The sequence below is a fragment of the Myotis lucifugus genome, unplaced genomic scaffold, assembly GCF_000147115.1.
Source record: "Myotis lucifugus unplaced genomic scaffold, Myoluc2.0 scaffold_216, whole genome shotgun sequence".
NCBI classification, from domain to species: domain Eukaryota; kingdom Metazoa; phylum Chordata; class Mammalia; order Chiroptera; family Vespertilionidae; genus Myotis; species Myotis lucifugus.
In genome coordinates this window covers 1,066,068-1,089,995 of record NW_005871264.1, presented here as the reverse complement: position 1 = coordinate 1,089,995, position 23,928 = coordinate 1,066,068, and the positions used below count along the sequence as shown (strand labels likewise).

The following is a 23,928-nucleotide window of genomic DNA, read 5'->3' as shown; positions in this document are numbered from 1 at the left end:
CACTGAGCCAAACCAGTTTCAGTACTATCTTTTCTTTAATTAAACTGAAAAATTCTTATTTTTAATAAATGCTGTGATCAGTTAAACTTTACCTTTCAACATGTTTGATGCACATGTTGTCTCAATGCCAGATGTGCTAAAGTTGTCTTTTACTGCAACAGGAATTCCATCTAAATCCCCAAGTGAGTGACCTGTGTTAAAAAGCCAAAAGACTAGAAGTATCTAATTCAAGATATAATGACACATTAATACTAGTTAATAACTATTAGTTCTTGGTAAAGATACTTCTTCAGAAATAAAATTCAGGTTAGAAATTATTGCAGTTGGACAGTAAAAAGCATCATCATATATCCAATCGCCTCATTTTTTATTATACCGCATGGCAAGTTCTTTAAATAAGGGAATACTTTATGTTAAAAAATTCACTTGCCAAATGGAGACTGCTACATCCAATTGAAACTCTTTCTCTAAGGATATAACAACTGAGTATAATTCAAAGTAATTTACCTTTCTTATATCTTTCCTCTGATTCTTCAGCTTGCTTTAAGGCCACGTCTTCTGATACAGTAATGTAAGCATTTAGAAACTTGGTCTTCTTGATCAGGGAGAGACATTTTTGACAGAGCTCAGTTGGAGTAATTTGGCCTTGTTTCAGTGCAGCAGAAACCTATAATACATACAGTTCAAAAACCCTTTGGTGAGTCTGCAGAAGTTTCAAATAGTACACCGAGGAAGGCAGATAGAGTGGTTAAGTATAAATTTTGAAGTAAGGCTTGGATTCCAAACCAAGAAAACCTATTAAATCTACACTTAGTGTAGTGAACCAGGGTAACACCTTGATCATCTTGAAGATGGTTTTGAGGACACCACATTCATAGGCCTAGCTAAGTAACTGTTTCTAAGCCAGGCTTGAACAAACAAGAGCAATGGTTTAGGTAAACCATCCTGCCCAGGAAAAGTAGAGGTCCAGCATGGGTGAAGCATGGTTTAGGATAGATTGTGTACAGAGAGTAGCCTAGCTGCAACACAGGCAGTCCATAGAGAAAGAAAAATGAACTAGACAAGTTAATACAGGACTTTTGGCTCTAAATAAATTATCTTTATTAAATAGATCTTTGGAGAATTCAAGCAAAAACCACTATTCATTAAGAAAAATGCTTAGAAAATATGGATTCAAAAGCAAACAAACTTTCCTGAAATCCTGTCTTCACTGCATCAGGAAGACTGGTAAAGAAAGCATTAAAATAAACTGTACTACAAGTTACCAGAACCTGCATATTGATGGTAAGTGAAGCCTGAGGTGAAGTGATAATTATTTAATACTTCCTATAGAAGTAATAACTACATACTTAAAATAAGTAACAAGAAGTTGAAGACAATACCAAATCTTTGGAGATAATATGAAAAGACAGATGGGAGCTCAGAGATAAGGGGGGGTGGGGAAGAATATTTATTGAGTATTTACCAAGTGCCAGGCATTGTTGTTGGCTTTACATGCATTATTACTTCATTTAATCCTTAAAACAACTACAGAAGTTAAGTATTATTAACATCATTTTAGCGATGAAGAAACTGAAGGTCAGAGAGGTTAAGTGATTTGTCCAAAGACACACAAATGGTAAAGGGTAGAGGTAATTTTTTAACATATGTCCCTTCATCATTTCTCTCTGCACTAGTGGAAGCTTAGTTTGTCCTCTAAGTTGACTGTATTTTCACGCGTCCTAAGCACATCAAGCAACAGAAGTTTGCATTTGGGGGAAAATCTGCAAATGATCTGCTCTTAGCTGTTGAGTAAGTCATCAAAGCAGTAGTATTCTTAGGGCTGAGGGTTTTAAATGAGAAAAGCTGTGGGATAGACCTTTGAGAGGACCTAATGCTGATGGACAAGAGGAGGAAAGAACTGCCATGGAGAGTCAGGGTGAGTGACTCAGGGATGGAGAGGGGAGCTGGGATTGACTTAAAGGAGGTAACCTGGTAACAAGAAGAGATATTTCTATTCAATTGTTTGTATGCAATGTGAACTTACAAGAAAGGAGCCGAAGAGAAATAAAATGATAGCAGTGTGTTCTAAAATTGTAAATATGGAGAGAGAAGAAAGAATAAAGTGTTAGGCTGGGTAGAAGAGATTCAGAACTAGCAAACACCCAAAGCTAGAGAGGCAGATAGCTATATAGGCAGGCCTATCCAGTGGCAAAGTTGTAATAGGAAAATTATGTCTGCCACTTTCTCTCCTTCTTTGCCTCAAGTCCTCTAATGCCCACTATCCTCAAACTGCTTTCTAACTTGTTAACTGGTATAAGAATAAGAGGTAATAAGGAGTTACAGTGGTGAGAAATCAGATTGCCCAGGAGCATGCACTTTAAATAGTGCTGATGCTCGTTAGGACCATTTTTAGAAAATCCAGATTTGAGAAAATCAGTAAGGGAATTGGAGAAGAGAAATGAAAACAAAGATGCTAATGAACTAGAATGGATTGAGCATAAGGAATATGAGATATAAATAGTACAGTTCTCCTGGGACAAAACTAAAGCTGTCATATTTTAATATAGGATGAAATTAAATATAAAACTTTTTGTAAAATAACCCAAATTCTTGCCCGGCCAGTGTGGCTCAGTGGTTGAGCATCAGCCCATGCACCAAGAGGCCTCTGGTTTGATTCGTGGTCAGGGCGTATGTCCAGGTTGTGGGCTCAATCTCCAGTAGGGGGGATGCAGGAGGCAGCCAATTGATGTTGATGTTTCTCTCTAATGTATGTTTTTATCTTTCTCTCTGTCTCCCTTCCTTTCTCTCAAAGATCAATAAAAACATATTAAAACAAGACAAAACAAAACATCAAAAAACAAATTCTCTCTCCCTGGCACTTCTTTCCTCTAGGAAACTAGGCTTTTCTGAGGCCATTGCTTCTCCTGCAACTTTCTCAAAGGGTGGCTGTTTTAGCTCCTACCTACCATGTAGCAGAGTCCAGAGGAGGAGAAAAGAATATGCGGGCAAGCTTCCTCCTAGGTCTTTAATGCCTTTCTCTTCCCTCTTCTTTCAAAACCCAGATCATCTGAAGAACAGGCCTTGGAGGGGATTATATTACCCTCCAAGTCTCCCTACTACTCCTTTTCATTCATTGAAGATTTGAGCAGCTAGCTCACTGTAATCTTCTTTACTACGGCTCCTGTTCCTATTTCTGTTGAACTCAAACTTCAAGTTATGCACACTGACACCTGGCCTCTCAGTTCTTGACCTCACTTTACACAAACTTTCCTCCATCTTACCAGTGACCAACTCACATGGTCATAGCCCAGACTACATCATTACCAATCTATATATATAAAAGGTTAAGTGTCTGTCCATCCTACCAGTAGCTATGACGTGCACTGACCACCAGGGGGCAGATGCTCAACACAGGAGCTGCCATGATGCACACTGGCCATTTAAAAATAAATGGCACCACAGACCTGGTGCCGACAAACCAACACTCGGCTTCCCCCAAGTGGGACACAGGCCCTGCCACCACCCCAGAGCGACACCCCACCAAATCGCAGCCAACGCTGCCAAGACCCCATGGTGCAAAATGCAGCCCACAGCCCAGCCCAGCCCAGCCCAGAAACAGTCACTGTGGGCGCCGGGTAATAATGCCAGGTAGCAACACCTGGCTTCCTCTCCCTAGCAATTAGCCTCCTTGCAGTTTTTTCAGCCCAGGAACCTGACTTATAGCCAGGTGCAAACATTTTACAGTTCAACCAAATGTTTGTGAAACATTTTCCCATGCCTCATTTCATTTGATCCTCATAGAAGTCCTAAAGTAGGTAGATAGGAGACTTGGTAGAATCCTATTTTCTCTTCATTAGCCGGAAAATGGAGATTTAGAAAGTTTAGAAACTTGACCCGACTGAAAAGAAGAAATGGTGGAATTTGAAAATGACTTCAGTTTTTCTCACTGTGCAGAATATAGTCAAACACTGCTGCAGTTAAATATTTTACCCTTTGTTCTCCCTGTGTGATCTACAATAATAATCTGCTTCGTGTTGATATTACTGCTGTGTTGCTGACAATTACCTGAAAGAGAAGTTGGGGTGCTTCATTGGGCTGGAAAAAGTTTAGCTAAATCAGAAAGCAGGTCTAATTAAGCAAGTTTATTCTATACCTATAAAAGGCTAAGTTGACTCACACATGCGCGATACATATAAAGCTCTCACTGGTGCCAATCGCTTGTGTGTTTCCATCTGTCATTGTCCATTGTGCCTTTGGTTGACACTTTTATTATAGAGAAAGGGCGAATAGCAACATTAAAATATTTCTTCTAATTAATTTCCTTTTAGTGTGCACGAATCCATGCACCAGGACACTAGTATCTGTATAAATCTCAATTCTAGTTATCCCACATCTCCTGTCCCTTAAGCTCATTTACTCTACTACCTACAAGGTTAGCAAGAAAATGGGGACCTCAGTTTTAAAACCCCAAGGAAACAGATTCTGCCAACAACAAATGAGGACCCTACAACTTAAGGTGAAACCACAGCCCTGGCTGACACTTTGATTTCAGCCTTGTTAGACTCTAAGCCAGTGGTTCTCAACCTTGGCTGCACATTAGAATCACCTGGGAATATTTTTTAAAATCCCTGATTTCTGGGCCTCAGCCTCCAGAAATTCTGTTTCTTTGTTATGGGGTGGGTACAAAAGAAACAGATTTTCCGGAGGATGAGGCCCGGAAATCAGGATTTTAAAAAGATTCCCAGGTGATTCTAATGTGCAGCCAAAGTTGAGAACCACTGCTCTGGGACTAACCACACAGATCTGCCTCCGGGGACACAGCTGAGTTTTAACAAGGGCGAGAGGTAAGTCTGATAGCAGAGGGCCTGCAGGCAGTCATACAGGCTGAGAGATCCAGGGCAGGAAGCAGAGACCCGAATTAAAACCCTAACAGCTGGGATAGAGCAAGAAAACAGATTGCAGACATAATTTCAAGACAGAGTTAATAGGGGTTAGTGACTTATTGGATATTACAGATGAAGAAGAATCTAAAGGCAACGAGGATAAGGTTGTCCCCATTAATACGAGGCTATTAAGGATTGAGAAATCAGGTTTTGTATTTTTTGTTGTTGTTGTTTTTTTTTTTTTAAAGATGGAGGCTGAGAGGTAAGAGGGGGTCCTATTACAAGGAAGTCGACTTTGGTTAAATTGAGTTTGAGGTGCTTATGGGACATTTGTTAGACATGTCCAGAAGACACTCACAAATACAGCCTAGGGTTACAAAAGGACGTCCGGGAAACAGGGACAAGGATGAAGGAATCATTGGTATTTTAGTGGTGGTTAAAGCCTAGAGAATGATGTGCCAAGAGCGGAGGAGAAAGGAGGGGGGTGGGGAGGGTGGGGCGGGGATCATTAGTTTGGCTTTTGCAAGGGACAGAGTTGCTGGGCTCCTTAGAACTGCATCCAACGAGTGGTCGGGGGCAGACGAGACACGGAGGGGGACCAGCGCAACCCCCCTCTTCTGGCAGCGCCCCAGCCCCAGCAAACGTCCAGTTGAGAAGCCGGGGTTCACTTCCACCCACACCTCCGCGGCACAGGAGCTCCCCTGCTAAGGTCCTCACTCCAGAACCCGCGCGGAGAGTACAGCCGAAGGACACACAGCTACGAATCCCCAACCTAGTCCCGGGGAAGGAGGCGGCGGGGCTGACCGAGAAGCGTGGCCAGGCCCGGGGACCCTTTGCCCACGGACTCCACGAATCTGGCCGACCTCCCCGGGCCCTCAGCAGCCAATTCCACTCACTTCTCGGAGGGTCCGGCCCAGCATAGTCTTCGTGTCCAGCCTGCCACCACAGGGGCCGGGTGACAGGGAGGAAAAACAAAGGTCAACAACAGCTACGGGGAGTACATGGGCGCAGCCATCTTGGCTCGTCACTGGACCTTTCAACACCGAGTCCTCCCATTGGTCGGATTGCAGCCCGAGGAAATGATCTCTGCACGCGATTGGTTGGCGCCGTAAGGCACGTCCCGCGGCGGCGGAGAACGGCTGGAAAGGAGACTCCGGGCTGGGGTCGCGGTGGGAGTCTGGAAGCGTCTGTTTCTCTGTGGCGTCGGGTTCGCGAGCGGAGTCCGTCGGTCCCGCCGAGTGCTCCCGAGGCGGGGCAGAGTTCTAAGGGTTTTGACTTTGGTCTGTTTTTAAGGGGAGGGGGTGTGAACAGGGAAGAGAATGGACAGGATACTGACTGGAACGTTAATTGGAGCATTTCCTAAGCGAAGAGCCATCTAATTCCATATTCTTCTCCCTTCATTTGCTCCATTAGGGCTAACTTCATTTCTGAATCCTCCGTGTTGAGATCGTACAGTGCGTTTGGCCTGTTTCAGGGGTGACAGGTTAATCCCATCCCCGCGCATTTTAATTAGGGCACGCCACTCAACCACGTGTTAGCGATGGAATTTCTGAAGACTTGTGTGCTTAGGAGAAAGGCATGGACCACGGTTTGCTTCTGGAGAAGCCAAGTTATACAAAAGCTTTCCGTTAGAAAGATCGGTACTACCTCTCCGAGGAGCACTGTCATGCCCGCGTGGGTGATAGACAAATACGGGAAGAATGAAGTGCTTCGATTCACTCAGAACATGAGGATGCCCATCATACACTATCCGAACGAAGTCATTATCAAAGTGCACGCTACGAGTGTAAATCCCATAGATGTTAATATGAGAAGTAAGTTTGGAAGACATTCCTCGTTATTATATATATATTTTTTGTTTTTCTTAAGAGAACTTCATCAGGGATCAGTAATTTTAAAAGATCAATCGTTATTTTAGTATACTTCTTTGGCTAACACAAAGGAATTGTTTAGGTTCTTGACAGTATGTCAGCAGATAGTTCCAAGATGTTTGAAATTGCAGTGCCCATGGTGTACTCTAATCTTTTGCAAAATGTAAGTTCGAATTGCTTCCAGGCTTCCTTAAAATGTAAATTGGGACTCCAGAGTTGTGTCCGCAGCTAGCTTTCTGGTCTCCTCTCCTGGGGATATTCTGAGGTGTATCACAGGTTTCAGAGGTACAGTTATGTTTTCACATCAGTTCAGAATTTGCATTTTTGTAATACTTCTTTGCTCTCTCACCGTTCACAGCTTTCTTATTTCTTCAGAAATTCCATCCTTGCCAGGATATGGACACAGTACTTTCCTCCTTTCTGCTGATGCATTTGGCCTCAGCAGTTAAAATACACTTTTCTGTTATCCTAAGTGGGAACAGTGTTACTGTATCTTAATTTCTTCTGGGATATACTGACAAAGATTGAAGAGCACTATGATTCCTTAAATATATACCATGTAATTATAGTGCTGAAAAAATTGATTACTATTTGTGAATAACTTTGGAGAGTAGTGACAAAAATATTGCTTATGGGAACTTATTCATGTCTTCTGAAAAAGTAAAAAAAAACCATCTGGGATGATTGATTGGTCAGTTAACCTCAGTGTTCTAAACAAGCTTCCATATGAGTATAATTTTATCACGTGTCTGTGTTTTGAAGGCCTATATGTAGACCTGCAGTCGGATTGCCTCAATAACAATTGTGCAGGGTGGGGCCAAAGTAGGTTTACAGTTGTATGTGAAATACAGTTTATTCTTGTATTACTTATTAATTATTGTGTTATTTTCTATACAAACAACTTAAACCTATTTTTGCCCCATCATGTATGTGAACTATGCATGATGAATTAAATTTCTTTCATATATGTATATATCTAATAACAAAATTAAGATTAATTTAGAGTGAATCATTTTGTGGAATTTAGAGAGAAATATGAAAGAAGTTGAAACTTTGACTTCTTTAATTCCTTCCTCTTTGTTTCTAGGAGTTGTGTGATAGAGTAGAATAGCAACTCTCGATTTTTGTGTTCTTAAGATCTCTTTACATGCATAATAATGATTTGGCTTTTGTTTATGTGAGTTATAGCTATGAATATATCTCCCTTGTTAGAAATTAGAATAAGATAACTGGATCTTCATATGTATTTCTGTATTCAGTCTGTCGCAATGTATCCATGATTTTAAGTCAGGAATTACTGTGTTTTTGTTGTTCACTTTGACATAATAATTGCTACCATTACGTGGGCATATTGTTTTATTTCATTTACACTGGATGTGAAGATAATTTAGTTTTTATAGGATATGTCTTTAAGTGGTTGTTTTACATCCAATGATAAGTGTTTATACCCAATGATCAATGAGTATAAATTGTGAAGGTAGGTTGTATACTCTGTTAACAACTAACTCTTTCAGTACAGTACTTCACATATGTGGTTGTCATGCAGTCATTATTTTTATGGCATTTTACATTTTCACTCTAACTTAAGATTACAAACTAAAATTAGCAGTATTTTATCCATGAGCATTATTTACATTTGTCTTCATTTAGAACTGCTAACTTTCATTTCTTTGAATGCACCTGCATAATTTGTATTGTGTACATTTCAATTTCAGTAGAATGGCTGGATCTGGACTTTCTTTGCTGCTATTTAATAACAAAATATTGTAACATTTTACTTTTATATAGTATTCTTAAGACATCTTAGTTTATGATTTGATTGGACAATATTATTTGCAAGTTACTCTCTTTATGTCCTGCTCATGGATTCTTTTTTGAGAATGTGCAGTTGTTGTTGCAGGAGGTATCTGAAATGGTAGCTTGGGGAAATAGTAACAACTAGAAGCTTGTAAACTATAGGAAGCAGTTTTCCTTGACAAGAAAGCAAGGACATGCTATTTTCTTTTGAAAGATGAAAGTAGACTGTTTTTCTAGAGATGACCATTATTGTTGGACATAAATCATAACTTATATAAATGGCTAAATAAATTTATTTCATTTAAAAATATTTTATTGCCATCCCCCACCCATTTGGTAACCATCAACTTGTTCTCCAAATCTCTGGGTCCTTTCCCGTTTTGTTTATTCATTTGTTTTTTTAGATTCCACATCTAAGTGAAATCATACAGTATTTGCCTTTCTCTGTCTGAATTATTTCACGTAGCCTAATACCCTCAGCCCATCCATGTTGTCGCAAATGGCAAGATTTCATTCTTTTTTTCCTGCTGGATAATATTTCATTGTGTATATACTGTATATCTCACATCTTCATTATCTGTTCATCTGTTGATGGACAGCTAGGTTGCTTCCATATCTTGGCCATTACTAGGAATGCTGCAGTGAACATAGAATAATTTTAAAATAAAAAATACAGCCAACAACATCATACCAACAGTTTGGTTTTTTTAGGTGGAATTAAAGCTTTGAAACTGATGACAGATTTATGATTTTCCAAATTATTCCAATCAACTGGCCACCTCTAACAATGGGATGAAGCTCCTAAGGGCCCCCCTTTGTCATCAAACAGGTTCTCAGTTACTACCTACCAGCTACATTTTGGATTTGGGACTAGTTTAGCTAATACCTGTGAGCCGGGGCTATTCAGTTGATACATTGGCATATCACGGTGACCAAGAAAACGAAATAACTGCCCTGCAGGTCTGTACCTCAGAGAGGACTGAAGCCTTTTGCAACTCTCAAACAGCAGCTAATATTTGATATGGCTAAATGCCTACTTCTGTTGCTCAAACCACATAGGAATTTCAGTAAATAATTGTTTAAATGTGTTTTAATGGTAGAAGTGTAAGACAGGAAAAGTAAAACATGGCTTTTGTATTACATGTGAAGATTTTTTTTTCTTTCTTTTCCTGATAGAGTGCACACCTAACTAGCTAGATGACAAATGTGTAATACCAGCATGATGGCTTAGATTTTCTGGGACTATCCCAAGTTTCAAACACTTTCTCCCATATGTCTTTAATTAGAAAAACAGCTCTGCAAGCTACCCACCTGTTAGCACCTCTCCCTATATCTCCTACATCCCCTCTTGCTTTATAGGTTAATTGTCATTGTTGTAAGGCCAGCCCTCCACTTAGGTTCTAGATTCCATCTCTCAGCTCCTGGGGCGGGGGAGGTGTGGCGGGGTGGGGGGATTGTTTCAGCAATTCTCTCCTGCATCTTCAATCTTTTCTTTTCTACTGGGTCATTTCCATTAGCATACAGACTGCTACTTCTCCCATCTTAAAAGGGGGGTGCGGGGGAGAAACACATTGAAAAATCCTCTCTCCATCTCAGTTGCACCTCTCCACTGTCTCCTACTTCCCATTCTCTGTATCTCCATGCCACAGCAACTGCTCCTATCAAGGTCACCTAATGTACTACCCCTGAGAGTGGGTCGGGGAAAGGAGACTTATAGACTGGTTTAGTGATTCTGGAATTTAAATTGTGGTACATGACACTAGAAAGGTAAGCAGAGTGCTTATCTTAGAGAACTGCACGACATGTTCTCAAAAAGATGTCAAGTAGAGAGACAATTACAGATACTTTTGTGTCTTGGAAATATATATATATATAATTTATAATTATACATTTATTATTTTTTTAAATTGATTTCAGAGAGGAAGGGAGAGAGAGAGAGAGAGAGAGAGAGAGAGAGAAACATTAATGATGAGGGAGAATCATTAATAGGCTGCCTCCTGCACATCCCCTACTAGGGATCGAACCCGCAACCCAGATGTGCCCTGACCAGGAATTGAACCATGACCTCCTGGTTCATAGGTTGATGCTCAACCTCTGAGGCACGCCAGCTCGCCCATTTTATATATTCGTATTATTGTAGATAGAGTAGCCAACTTATTGAACCAAAAAATATGATCAGAATGTTTTCAGCTCTACTTAGCTGATATTTATGTAAATGTTCTTAAAAATAAATGGATATGTATAATAAAGCAATTAACTTGATTTAACGTATTAGAACAGGTGCAGATGAGTGGTTCTTTTTCACTGGAGAGTAGATCGATGGGCTTAATCCGTAGATGTTCTGCAAACACTTTTTGGGAGGTGGGGGCCATTACTTATAGACCAATGTCAGTGTCAAATATAACTATGCCTTATTTATTGGTTTATTAACTTCAAACAGCTTTAGGGTTTCTCTTCTTCACCAGACTGGGCTCCAAACAACTTTGTTGTTTAAAAAGCTTATGAGTGAATACATTAAAGAAACTGTCTTCAAAGAACAAACTAAAACTATAAGAGAAAATACCGAAAGTACTGAAGGCAGTTTCAAAATTGAATTTTAAACATTTTGAGCAATGGTAGCTTTGGTTTAACAAGTGATTATAACTTTCCAAGTAATTTTCTTTGAAAGGAACAGCACTCATTCTTTCATTTTGTTTCTTTTTTATTGAATTTATTGGGGTGACATTGGTTAATAAAATTACATAGGTTTCAGGTGTTCAGTTCTGTAAAATATCATTTGTATATTGTATTGTGTTCACCACCCCAAGTCAAGTCTCCCTCCATCACCATTTATCCCCCCTTTATCCATTTCTGCCTCCCACCCCCCTTTGGCACTCATTGTTTTTATGATTTTTTGTGTGGTGGCAAAAAATAAAATTATAAATTTCATTAATTTATAATCTACATCCAGAGTATCTAGAATTGTACCTGGCCTATACCCCGTAGTAGTTTTTAAATCATTACATTCTTTTGGAAGAAACAGATAAAACTGTATTTTATAGGTGGTTATGGAGCTGCAGCTTTAAATATGAAACGTGACCCTTTACATATTAAAATCAAAGGAGAAGAATTCCCCCTGACTCTGGGTCGGGATGTCTCTGGTGTGGTGATGGAATGTGGACTTGATGTGAGGTACTTCAAGCCTGGAGATGAGGTGAGTTATAGAATACTGCTATTCCCTTTCTAAGTATGCAAATTTCATTCTGCTTTTGGAAGTATATTCCATGTCAGTGACCTTTCCTCTTCTTTCCAACAAATATACTGAGCTTTGGCCGGAACCCTTATTTTTTTATCTCTGTTATTCTTGGTTCTGGCAGAATAGCTTGACTGCGCTCAAGTGTTCTAAATCTAGTGCTTAAAGATTGCAGGACTTGATGTGTGATTGGGACTGTTTTTCTTTTTATTGAAAGAATCTTTAAGTGACAATTTCTACCTCATAGGCTAGATAGTTTTAAAATTGCTGAAGTTTGGTATAATCACCTGTCACTTGTCACTTTGAATTTTTACACCAAGAAATTAAAGTGAGTTCATAATTATAGCTAACACTGATCTTGTTGCTTTTCATAAAATAATTCTTTAATCTCTATGTCGTAAGTACAGTTAGGCCCACTTTACAGATGGGGAAACCAAGCTATACAGCTACACAGAAGTTCCACAGCTGGTAAGTGGTAGAGCCAGGATTCATGCCCCAGAGACTGTGCTCTTGGTGGTATTTTAAAGTATGTAGTCAGTAAATACAGCGGGATTTACTGGCATCTGCTTCCAGTGTGGCTTGACTTGATAAGTGCAGAAGCTTACTAAATAATACTTTTATATCATGTAAAAATAACTTTTGGTTGTTGTATTGCTGACTTGTGCTTTTTTCATTGGGTGGAGTATGTATTGGGGACTACCCTCCTGCTTAGCTTTGGTAAAAAAAAGATTTGTTTCTAAGGAAGTTGTGTGTGTGTTTCAGGTCTGGGCTGCAGTTCCTCCCTGGAAACAAGGCACTCTCTCAGAGTTTGTTGTAGTCAGTGGGAATGAGGTAATTCACCAATTTTGTGCTGAAATGCCATTAGAAAGTACAAACAAGACTGACAGATATCTCTGAAATAATTGTGGGTTTTTTTTTCAGATCAGGTTCATGTTTAATGGGTAGGTTTAAAAGAGCTAAGATATAGAATAGGAATTTTTGAAAGATTAGAAAAGTATTTGATGTCATTTAATAACACTGCCTGCCAAAGTGGTATCTTTGTCTTGTGGAGCTGGGACTTGGAGTGAGATCTTGAAACCCTGCTGTGTTTCTTGGTTTTACCCAGTGTAAGTAGTGGAAACCAAATACACCAAATGGAGTGTACTGGTTAATTATAAACAGAAGCATGGAAGTATCAAATTGTTTCAAGTAACCTTAAAAACAGGAGTCTAATCAAACACAGTCAGGAAGTCTGACAATTTGAATAGAGAGAAAGGGGTTAACATTGCGGAACTTGGCTACAGAAGGGAGGGTATGGAGGGAAGAAGGGATATTACTAAGATTAGAAAAAGTCTGGAAAGATTACCTTCCAGTAAATGGGAGTAAAGGAAACAACTGATCTAAAAAAAGCAAATTACAATGTGTTTATGAGGGCTCAAGGTTTATTTGGATTTATTTCTGTGTTAGTCAGGACTAGTGGGATTATTGAATGTGGCCTCTTTATGAATTAAGCAACTATATCTGATAATGTAGCCTGTAAAACATTACTGAGCCTCTGACCCCAGGAGGGCAGGTTGAGTCATTTGGAGAATATTCCTTAGGGATAATCTTAAAGTAGGGTATGTAATAAATACTGAACCTGGCAGAATATTATAGACTTATTTATGAGAATGGTTGGATTCCTGTGAAGGTAAATGTATTTAATTGCATTCATAGGTTTGTAAGTCATTGCTTATTTGTTACTGTTATCTTCAAATCTAGGTCTCTCACAAGCCCAAATCACTCACTCATACTCAAGCTGCCTCTTTGCCATATGTGGCTCTCACAGCCTGGTCTGCCATAAACAAGGTTGGCGGCCTGAATGAAAAAAATTGCACAGGAAAACGGTAAGTATCAATGGTGGCATCAAACCTTCTCCCTTTCCTTTTGTAAGGTTTTTGCCATAGATTATCAGAAGCATTAAAACTAGGATCACTTACATGAGCAGAGTTGTGCTGACATTTAAAACAATTTCCAAAGAACTCTATTTGTGTCATTTTGTACTTTCTTAACTTTATTCTATTGATTCTTAGTTCAATCAAATGCAAATTTTAAAATTGAAATGTATAGATGGGCTTTAGGACTCTGAACCTTCCAAAATAATGCAAAATTTTATGTGACACTCTGGGAAGAAGGTCTGTAGCTTTTACCTGATTCCTAAAAGGGTTAAGAATCACTTTATATAATTTCTAAAGAAAGGTGCAGGTATTTTTTTCCTACCTCTACTAGGAGTTGCTCTCTCATACTTGTGAACGTCTATGAAAAGCAGATAGAAAGAGAATGCAAAACACTGCTGAATAATCTTGAGTTCTCTTAGCTCAATGCTTGGTATTCTTTAGGTTAATTCTGGTGCTTCAAGGCCTTGAAAGTAATGCTTGTTTAAGTTAGCAACAATAGTGAGTAGAAATATCTTTGATGAACTTGAGTTCAAATTCAGATTCTGTTGCTTTCTAACTGGGTGGCCCACTTGGTCACTTCTCCTCTGTGAGTTTGTTTTTAATGAGATAATACAACTAAAACTAGTGGCACAGGTTGTGACACATGGGAGCCACTCAATAAATAGTGGCTACTGTTATTAGCAATGAGATTATATTCTTTGTATCTTGGAAAGTTGTTATCAAAGGGAAAACTGATGAAAACTAGGTACTAAGAACCATTTAGTGGTTGTGATGAGGGAGAGAGCTATAGGTCAAATTTTAATAAATTACAATAACTTAGTTTTTGATTGCTAAGGATTGTGCAGATAAAATAACTGAAGTCTGTGCCATTTCATACTCGTGGTGTTGTGAAACATTGCACTTTACATTTAATGTGTTGAGTTACAGAGCATTGGATTTCATGAAAGCTGTATTCCTGAAAACAGTGTGAAGGCTATTCATCTAATGAGGTGCTACCCTTTATCGTAGAATTCAAAGCAAATATTTATTCTAAAGGTCAACCATGTTTATTTTTTAAGCTTTGAGGCTTATCTTTCTTGAAGTTGCCATTTTGGCTCAACACTTTGTTTAAATTAAATTAGTTTGACCACATGGATTTTTCTAATGACTTGTCATGGTTAATAACCTTGCAAAAATCTTATTCAAGATTTTTAGACCTTTATTATTATTGTAGGCTCTGCATTAACACTGATGCTTTATTGTTTTGTTTTTCCTTAAAAGTATTATACTTTCTATGCCCACATGACTATGTGGTTAAAGATCTGTCATTCTTTTTGCTAGTTTGGGGCTCTCCAGGCATACTTTTATTTAGTACCCTGAAGAAAACAATTTAGAAACAGATCTAACTCTCTCTTCTCAGATACACAGATTTTATTGTTGGGTTTCTGGGTAATTCTTAGATACTGTGTTATCTTTTATCTGACCAATAATGGTTTGGAACTGGGGAAGTAGAGCCCTGGGTTCTATTGTCCATTCTGCTGCTAACTAATCAGGCAACCACATGCATGCTATCTATGGTCTCTTCGCACTTTCCTCCAAGGTACTGAATGTAGGACAGTGTAGGTTGTTAGGAGAGCTGTGAGAAGTGGAAAGTTTTATCCCCTATAAGGTGATTATATATTATATTGAGTTGGGTCTGTTCACTAATTTAGTCACATGTTAACCAAACCAGAGTGTATCTGTTGTGAAGAGCCTCACTAGTTCACATCATAGACTTCTGCCACATTCCCGCGTGCATGGTGACCTAGGATGCCTTTGTTCCAAATGGCAGTGAGAGCTTGGCCCTGGTGCTCTAAGAAATTTTAGTTTATGGAAATTACTACACATGGGTGGTAATAATGGCCTACCTCTCCAACTTCTTATTTGTGAGAAAAACATGAGAGTGTTAATTAAGTGCCTTAAAATACCGTGAAAAATACTTCTACATGAAGAAATTACTACCAGAGTGGGATTTTACTATACATAAACCCAGAGGTTCCAGAGTCCAAAGGGACTTCTCTAAGCAATAATTCTTTTTCTGTTAGCTATTGGCATTAAGACACTCTTGAGTTTGCACAAAACAGGTCAGTGTTTGTTATTAAGGACTTAAAGTCTGTTTTTATTTTCATTATTATTTTTTATTGAATTTATTAGGGTGACATTGGTTAATAAAATTATATAGGTTTCAGGGGTACAATTCTGTAATACATTATCTGTATATTGTATTGTGTGTAAAGTCTGTTTTTCTAACCAGTTAATTAAAAAACAAAACCCAGCAATGATAAAAATACCCATTAGCACCTTGGGAGTAATGACAAACAGCATTTTGAAATTAAGACAATGCTTTCTAAGAGTTTGATGGTGTTTACCTTTTCCTTTTAGTTATATAATTAATTTTTGCAACAACTGAGCATCAGTGAACCAAGGGGATAACTTAATATTAATGTCATATAAAATGTCATTTTTGCCCACACTTTGGTATCACTAGAAAATGTCAGGTGAAATGATTTCCTTCTTACCTGCCCATCATAGTTCCTTCATGATTTATTCAGTAGGAACACATAGATAACTTAGTGCTATTAAAATGAATACAAACTTTTTTAAAAGTGCTAACACTAGATATATATTTTTTAATATATTTTTATTGATTTCAGAGAGGGAGAGGGAGAGAGGGATAGAAACATCAATGATGAGAGAATCATTGCTTGGCTGCCTCTTGCACGTCCCCTTCTGGGAATCGAATCCGCAACTCAGGCATGTGTCTGTGACCGGAATCGAACCTGGGACCCTTCAGTCCGCAGGCCGACGTTCTATCCACTAAGCCAAACCGGCTTGGGCAACACTAGATATTTTTTAAAGCAGTCTGATTTGATGATTATATTTATTAGTAGTGTCATGGTCCACCTTGAATATTTCATGCTCTTCCTGAAATTCATCTCTTATTGGGAAAGTTGTACTTTACTCTGTTAGACGGAAGTATTAGAAAGTGTTAGAAATTGAACAATTCCTCCTCCACAAAATAAGTTTCACTTTTAAATTGTATGTACCTGAAACTCAGTGCAGTGAATTTAGGAATGCTTTTCATTGTTTCCTTTGATATCAGGCTTCATGACAGTCATATTTTGTCAAGTAAGGTTAAATTAGGTATCTGATTAATTCTGTTTATAGAATTAGACAGGCTCAAACTTAAAAACACTGGATTTCCCCCTCTTCCCCAATATGCTTATATCGGTAATCAGAACAGCTTCCTTTTTTCAGATGCCTTCACCTGCCTGTTATTCACCCCACCACCCCCCTGTTTCTCCCCTCTCTATTTGCACCACCCCTGTGGACTTTGGGTTTTTATTTGCACTTGACTAGGTTGTATAGTTAGAGGGGCAATGGGAGGAGAAAGAAATTCTTGCATTTTACTTGCTGAAAGAAATTGTGGGGTTTGGAAGAGGAGAAGAGGGAGAGTGGAGGCTCTGGCCTGGCCAGTGTGATGCAAATGAATCTGGCCTCTACCCCTGGACTGCTCTTCTAGAAGCTGCAGGACTCAGCTAAATGAATTAGTAGAAAACTTTTTCCTGGAAATTTGTGTTTTGCAGATTCGTTTTCTAGGTGGCAGGCTAACTATCTTGTGAAGTATAGAAATCATTTACTTTTCAATGCACCATAATTAGCTTCCAGCCTTGCCATTCAACTGCAGCTGTTCTCATGGGGTCATAGCTAAGTTACCGACGCAATGATACTTTTCAGATATATATATATATATTACTGATTTCAGAGAGGAAGGGAGAGGAAGAGAGAGACGGAAACATCAATGATGAGAGAGAATCATTGATCGGCTGCCTCCTGCATGCCCCCTACTGGGGATCTAGCCCACAACTCGGGCATGTACCCTTGACTGGAATTGAACTCTGGACCCTTCAGTCCTCAGGCTGACACTCTAGCTACTGAACCAAACCAGCTAGGGCCTTTTCAGTTCTTACAATTTGAACTCTGAAGTATCTGGCACCATTGACCACTTCCTTAATGCTCACTTTTCCCATGGTTTCAGGGACACCAGGCTCCTATAATTTTCCTCTTGCCTTTTTGACTAGTTCTTATCATTTTTAAAGCCTACCCTTCCCCTTTCTTCCTGTTACTCTTTTCCCTGTGTCCTAATCCATCATTCCTGTATCCCAGGATTATCTCATCTACTCCCACTTCTATATATTTTGGTAACTTGCAGATTTATGTTTATAACCCCAACTTCTCTACCCATGTCCCCTTTGTATCTGAAACTCAACTTGAGCAAAACAAGACTAACTTATCACCCTGGCTTCCTATAGATTCCTAATGTTAGTGAACTGATTTACCTTGAGCCAAAATCTGATAATCATTTACAAACCCTGCTCCTTTCCATTCCGCTGTACAACTCTTTATGTTCATGTCATGTAAAGTTTAGGATTGTCAAATTTGGAAAAACATCTTTAAAATTTCTTTAATATATGAGCTATAGATTGTGAGGCATTTAAGGTTTTCTCCTGCAGTGAATAAGCCTAACATACCTTTGCATTTTAACCGATAACCGTCATTAACTAATTGTTGTTGATGTCTTCCCTATAGTGGTGTCAAATAGCAAAAGTAATACATTTTAGTAACCAGTTTGATGTTCTTTATTCAAGGGAAGGCATTCCATGCATTGGGGAAAGTCAGTGTCTCACAAGCAGTGGGGTACTCTTCCCGATTTTGGACAAGAGCATGTTTTATAGAAGTTAGAAAAGGCAACATGGAAACGGAGTGATTGGTGAGGAGGTCAGTGATTGGTGAGGCTCAGGGGTCCTGCTTTCTAGGATAGGGTAAGCCAGTGAAAGCTGAATTGGAGGATTGTGATTGCTTTTATGTTTCCTTGGCAGCGATGCATTTCCCATAAATGCAAGCTGACTTAGGTTTAGATTTGTGATGTCTTTTAATTGTAAGGACTTTCTACAGACTAACTTTTGATTCTGTACATCTCAAACCTTGTTTGACTCTGTCCTTTTTCATTGCTTTCATAATCTAGTGGTAGGCACAATGGTCCTTAATCATATCATAATAAAATTTCATAATGCCTTATTGTGTTGTCATTTTTTACAGGGGCTCCAGCCAGGAACTTCAAAGGGTAGAGGAAAAAAGATATTTTCCCTCTCCTACATAGCCAGTGAAGCTTAAGCTTTGGGCCCTGAGAGGACCCCCAGCAGTATATTTGTGTAGACATATTAGTGGGAAGTAGGAATATTCCTGGAAGCCATTATGGGGAGGAAGAGACTTTCCTCCACCCTTCTAGGTTCTTTTGGCTGATCTGCTAATCAAATTGACATGAGACAGATTAGCAAGAGAAAATAATGAAGTTTAATTATATATATATGTATGGGAACCCCATATACACGAGAGTCCAAGACCCCACATACATGAGAGGTTCAGAGACAGAAAGTTAAAATGAGCTATAAATGGCGTCCTGAGCTAGGGACGAGGTAAGTCACCTTGGGGCTTCAGAGGGGAGGAAGGTCATTTGGATATTCAGTAATTAGAAGTTTACCCTGCCTTAGAGATAGGTCATAAACAGTTATTTTTGGTAATAACGCTTAGTATGGGCAAGATCCCTAATTTAACTTCTTTAAAGGGGAGATAAAAATTTTTCTTAAGCCTGAAGGGTCTTGATTGTTTTCAGCAAAAAATAATCCACATACCACAATGGCACATCTTGGGGAGCCTGTTCTGAACCCTTTCCGCATCCTTCTGTCAAGATAGCCTATAACAACTCTATTCAGAAATTACAATGAACACACCAGTATTTCCCATTAAACCCAAAGCAAATGTGTTTTTAAAGCAATTTTCCTTTAGCCCAGTCTAGTGTCATCTGAGAAGAGGGGAAGTATAATGTACTGTAGGAGTGAAGAGACAGAACTTTTAACTGATTGTGATTAGTAGGGGAGGAAAAATCATTTTCACTCTACCCTTCTGAGTTTTCTGCTGAGAGCCCTGGAATAAAAGATTGACGAGAGGAAAACCAATAGAAGTTTATTAGCATGTATACCTCACGTATATATGAGCGATACCTTCAGCTTAAACTATTCAATATGCTAAGGTGCCATATTTTGAGATTGCTTGTCCTGAACCCCATCAGCTCGATGGTAAATCCTTCTCTGACCACATCACTTCTCTCTCTCATCCACCCTATTGTTGCATCCTAAATGATCCTGCCCTCTTCTTTCTTCCTCGATCCTGTACCAGATTGAAGGAACCAGTTCCCACTGCCTATCCTATTTGGGGAGATGTGTTCCCAGTACCCCGAGTTAATTCTGAATACATTTCTCACAGAATCATTGTTATACTTTGCATGAGGTTCTTGTTCCATTATGGGTTAACTAAACCTTTTTAAACTGCTACCCTGAGCACCTTGCCAAGATGTATAAATAGCTTTGTTTTCATGGGAAAATTTGTTTAAAGTTCCAAACTAATTCAACATGAACTCTTCTATAACTTGGGGAATGTGTCTACATGAATTACTGAGGCATAAAAGAAGGACACACAAGTCCAGGCTGTTTCAGTCATGTTTGGTTGATTTGTTTTGTAGCTATATTCCACTTATTCAGATTGGGTTTCTAACTCACTTCAGGGAATCCACTTGGCAGATCTATAATAACAAAAACATAATATGCTAATTAGACCAGATAGCCAAATGACCTTCTGGACATCATTCTGGACGTCCTTCCAGACGAAGCCACTGTGGCGGGGGCCAAGGCAGAAGTGGTTAGGGGCAATCAGGCAGGCAGGCGAGTGGTTAGGGGTGGTCAGGCAGGCAGGCAGGCGAGCAGGTTGGAGCCAGTGGTCCCGGATTGCAAGAGGGATGTCCGACTGCCGGACATCCCCTGAGGGGTCCCGGATTGTGAGAGGGTGTAGGCCAGGCTGAGGAACTCTCCCTCCCCCTGTACATGAACTTCGTGCACTGGGCCTCTAGTTATGATATACTTTGCTATCTTTCACTCGTCCCCCCCACTCCGCCCCTTGCTCAGATTAAAAAGAAGTGTCTGAAAAATAAAATGATATATTTTCAGTATCACCTTTTTTTTTTTAAATCTTCACCTGAAGATATTTTTCTACTGATTTTTGGAGAGATTGGTAAGGAGAGAGAGAGAGAGAGAGAGGGAGAGAGAGAAATGTCAGTGTGAGAGAGACACATCGATTGGTTGCCTTTGCATACATCCCAACCAGGGCTGGGGATCCAGCCTGCAACCAAGGTACATGCCCTTGACCAGAATCAAACCCGGGACCCTTCAGTCCACAGGCTGATGCTCTTTCCACGGAGCCAAACCAGCTAAAGCATCATCCTCATTTTTGAAAGACCAGTTGTTTCTACTGATGGAAGATTTAGCCATATTTAAATCATCTTTGTTTCTGAGCCATTAGGACTTAATAAAGGGCACTCTGCTCTTATGATGTGGTTGTTTCCTCCCACAAGGGTATGGTCTGAGGGGAATTGTGCAGGTCATTTGCTTCTGTGTTAGAAAGGCAGAGAAACTAAACATAAGCTTAAATTAGATTGAAGACGCCAATTCTTTCTTTTTCCTTGACTCCTATAGTATACCTTCATGATCATCATTTCACAGGTGATGAATCTGAGGCCTAGATAGTCAATGGGAGAGTTGGGACTAGACCTCAGGTTTCTAGGTGCCCAGCCCTGGCTTTCAGAGATTTCTGGGGCTAATCCAGAATATAGAAGTTTGAGAGATGATTCCCTACTTCTGGATCTCTTGCTATTTTGTAGTATATTTCATATATTTTTTATTTGTAAGGCAATTAGGGTGTTGATACCCTTGCCTCATATAATACTGAAAAACGTGATTGTAGAAGACATATGTGCCAAAATGCTAAATAAAAATAGTCAGAAAAATTTAGAATTCAGAAGTTGGACAGAAATGACATAAAATTAGATTTTAGGGTTTAAGAATACATAAGCAGTGAAATAATTACTCATACTTTTGCCCATATTTTATAAATTTGCCACGGTGTAATTCCCACTGACTTCAAAAGAAGCTCTCTATGTGGACTTAGGAAGTATGAGAGAAATGCGATAAAAAATCTTGGCAATTTTCAATTATAGTGCTTTTTGCAAATAGAGTATTTCCTGGCACTTGCTCTGTATAAACAACTAAGCAATACAGCACACCTTTCTTTACTATATCAGGCTTCTACTTAATGAGGTTTGAGTATATATTATAACCATTGTAGCTACTGGGTAGAAAGTATTCCAAGTACAGCACATAGTGAAGGGCAGCTGGGGGTAAGCACAGCAGTGCTTTCTCTTTGTAGTGAGAGTGCTTTGAAGAGTACAACGAGAATAGTTAGTTTAGCCACAGGACTTCACACTGTAGAGAATCAACTGACTTAGTGCTGGCTTGAAAATTTATTTTGCCTGCTGTCCCTTTGTGGGACTTTCTTTGTTTGAAGCAAAGTACGGGCCCTGGTTGAACCTGCACAGAACATGGAGTTTGCAGGACCAGAGAATGATGTGTCCCCAGGGCTTCTTTACAAGCTAATGGTATGTAGACCTCAGTGGACTTGCTCCTTTCCTGTTTTGCACTAGGGTGCCATCAAGTGGCAATGTCCAGAACTGAAGCTGCTATTGCAGCTCTCCCTCTTCTGCCAAGCACTGCTGAGAAACACGTTTTTGCATTTTAATTTGGAGGAATGATACTGCTTTGGATCAAGAATTATAGGGAAGTGATAAACTGACAATAATGAGGTCAGAGGCGTGTGTGGCAGTTGGATCCTTAAGCAACCATTATATTTGTCATCCTCTTAAATCCAGCATTCTCAGAGAGAGAATTAAAAATTATTTAAAGCCCTTTTCTTTACTGGAATAAACTTTAATGCAGTTTTTCAAATAGCCAGGTGATTTATTCATTTGGGCAATAGCAATTATTGCCTTAATTATAGGATATAATGCTAATTTAGATTTTTTTCCCCTGTACACTGTATTGTGTGTTCACCACCCAAAGTCAAGTCTCTGTCCATCACCATTTATCCCCTCTATACCCTCTTCCACCTCCCTCCACTCTCTCCACCCTACAATCACCACACTGTTGTCCATGAATTTTTTCTCGCTTTTTTCTTTTTTGCTCAGTAACCACCCCCACCCCCACCCCCACCCCCACCCCCACTGTGTCTGCTGCATCTAGGGTGGTATGCCCAGTGCTTGGGCATAATGTGAGATCTCTGTCCTCAAAACCTTGCAGAATCGCTTGGGAAACAAGTGAATGAATGAAAAGGAACAATGTGACAAATGCCAAATGCAGTGGCATGGGTATCAGGTTTGGGGCTATCTCAGGGGTATTGTGCAGGAAAACTGGGACTTGAGCCTTCAGAGGAAGGGGAGACCTTAGCAGATAGTGAAGGCATTTGAGAGCCTGAGGAATGAGCTCATGTGCATGGGACTTGAGGTAAGAAGTGAGGGACCCAGAGTGGCTGAGAGTTCTGTTCAGGAAATAGAGGGGTCAGAATCCAGATGAAGATTAGATTGTGAAGAACTTAAATGAGAGTTTGACCAACTACCTTTCTATAAGAATGGGCCACAATAAGAGGGTAATTGTGAATGAATTAATCTTGGGATGTATCAGTGAGGCAGTTTTAATGCTTTTTCCCTTCATTTAAGTACTAAAGCGATTAAATGTGCAAATTGAGGGATTTTAGAAGAGTTGATCTTTAAAGTTTCTTCTATTTATAATTTAGTGAATTTAAATGTAACTCTGGAAGAAATAAATTTACAAGGAGACTTTTAAAATTACATTTAATGATATTAATTTTAAAGGGAACAGCTGGCTCAGAAACTTTACTAGTAACTTTTAAGATCTAAAGCAAGCATGTCAGACTTACGGCCCGGCCAATATAATGGTATGTTAGAAACATTTTAATAAAAATTTTGTAACTTAATTTTTAAAATATCCTGTTATACATAATTATTAATAATGAACTACAATGTTCACTAATGACTGATTACTATAATCATGTTGTTGAGAGTTCTGTTCAGGAAATAGAGGGGTCAGAATTCAGATGAAGATTAGATTGTGAAGAACTTAAATGAGAGTTTGACTAATTACCTTTCTATAAGAATGGGCCACAATAAGAGGGTAATCGTGAATGATTACCCTTATGCGCCTTACTCGCAGGCACACCATTTCTCTCCACTAATACTCGCAGCGAATATTTTAGCAGCCAATTGCCAC

The 23,928-nt window shown here is 39.3% G+C and overlaps 2 protein-coding genes across 9 annotated transcripts in view; one reads left to right on the top strand and one right to left on the bottom strand.

Moving 5' to 3' along the window:
- The window catches only part of QRSL1 (glutaminyl-tRNA synthase (glutamine-hydrolyzing)-like 1), a 24,194-nt gene extending 18,274 nt beyond the window's left edge, over nucleotides 1-5,920 (bottom strand). For 3 of the 5 annotated variants that reach the window (XR_002831489.1, XM_006098010.3, XM_014463666.2), the window contains exons 1-3: nucleotides 5,762-5,920; nucleotides 508-667; nucleotides 93-191 (exon numbers count right to left, since the gene is read on the bottom strand). Coding sequence is in view for 4 of the 5 variants with exons in the window: in XM_006098010.3 (XP_006098072.1) it covers nucleotides 93-191; nucleotides 508-667; nucleotides 5,762-5,785 (283 nt within the window). In the remaining variant the exon portion in view is untranslated. The remainder of the gene's footprint in view (nucleotides 1-92; nucleotides 192-507; nucleotides 668-5,761) is intronic. The other 2 variants (XM_023761758.1, XM_023761759.1) reach the window with 1 other exon arrangement.
- Nucleotides 5,921-6,000: 80 nt separating this feature from the next.
- Nucleotides 6,001-23,928, top strand: part of RTN4IP1 (reticulon 4 interacting protein 1) — a 41,669-nt gene continuing 23,741 nt past the window's right edge. The window contains exons 1-5 of one of the 4 annotated variants that reach the window (XM_023761761.1): nucleotides 6,007-6,145; nucleotides 6,279-6,679; nucleotides 11,575-11,726; nucleotides 12,528-12,596; nucleotides 13,506-13,630. In XM_023761761.1, the coding sequence (XP_023617529.1) occupies nucleotides 6,406-6,679; nucleotides 11,575-11,726; nucleotides 12,528-12,596; nucleotides 13,506-13,630 (620 nt within the window). In that variant the 5' untranslated portion in view covers nucleotides 6,007-6,145; nucleotides 6,279-6,405. Of the gene's footprint in view, nucleotides 6,680-11,574; nucleotides 11,727-12,527; nucleotides 12,597-13,505; nucleotides 13,631-23,928 lie in introns of all 4 variants that reach the window. The other 3 variants (XM_023761762.1, XM_014463667.2, XM_023761763.1) reach the window with 3 other exon arrangements.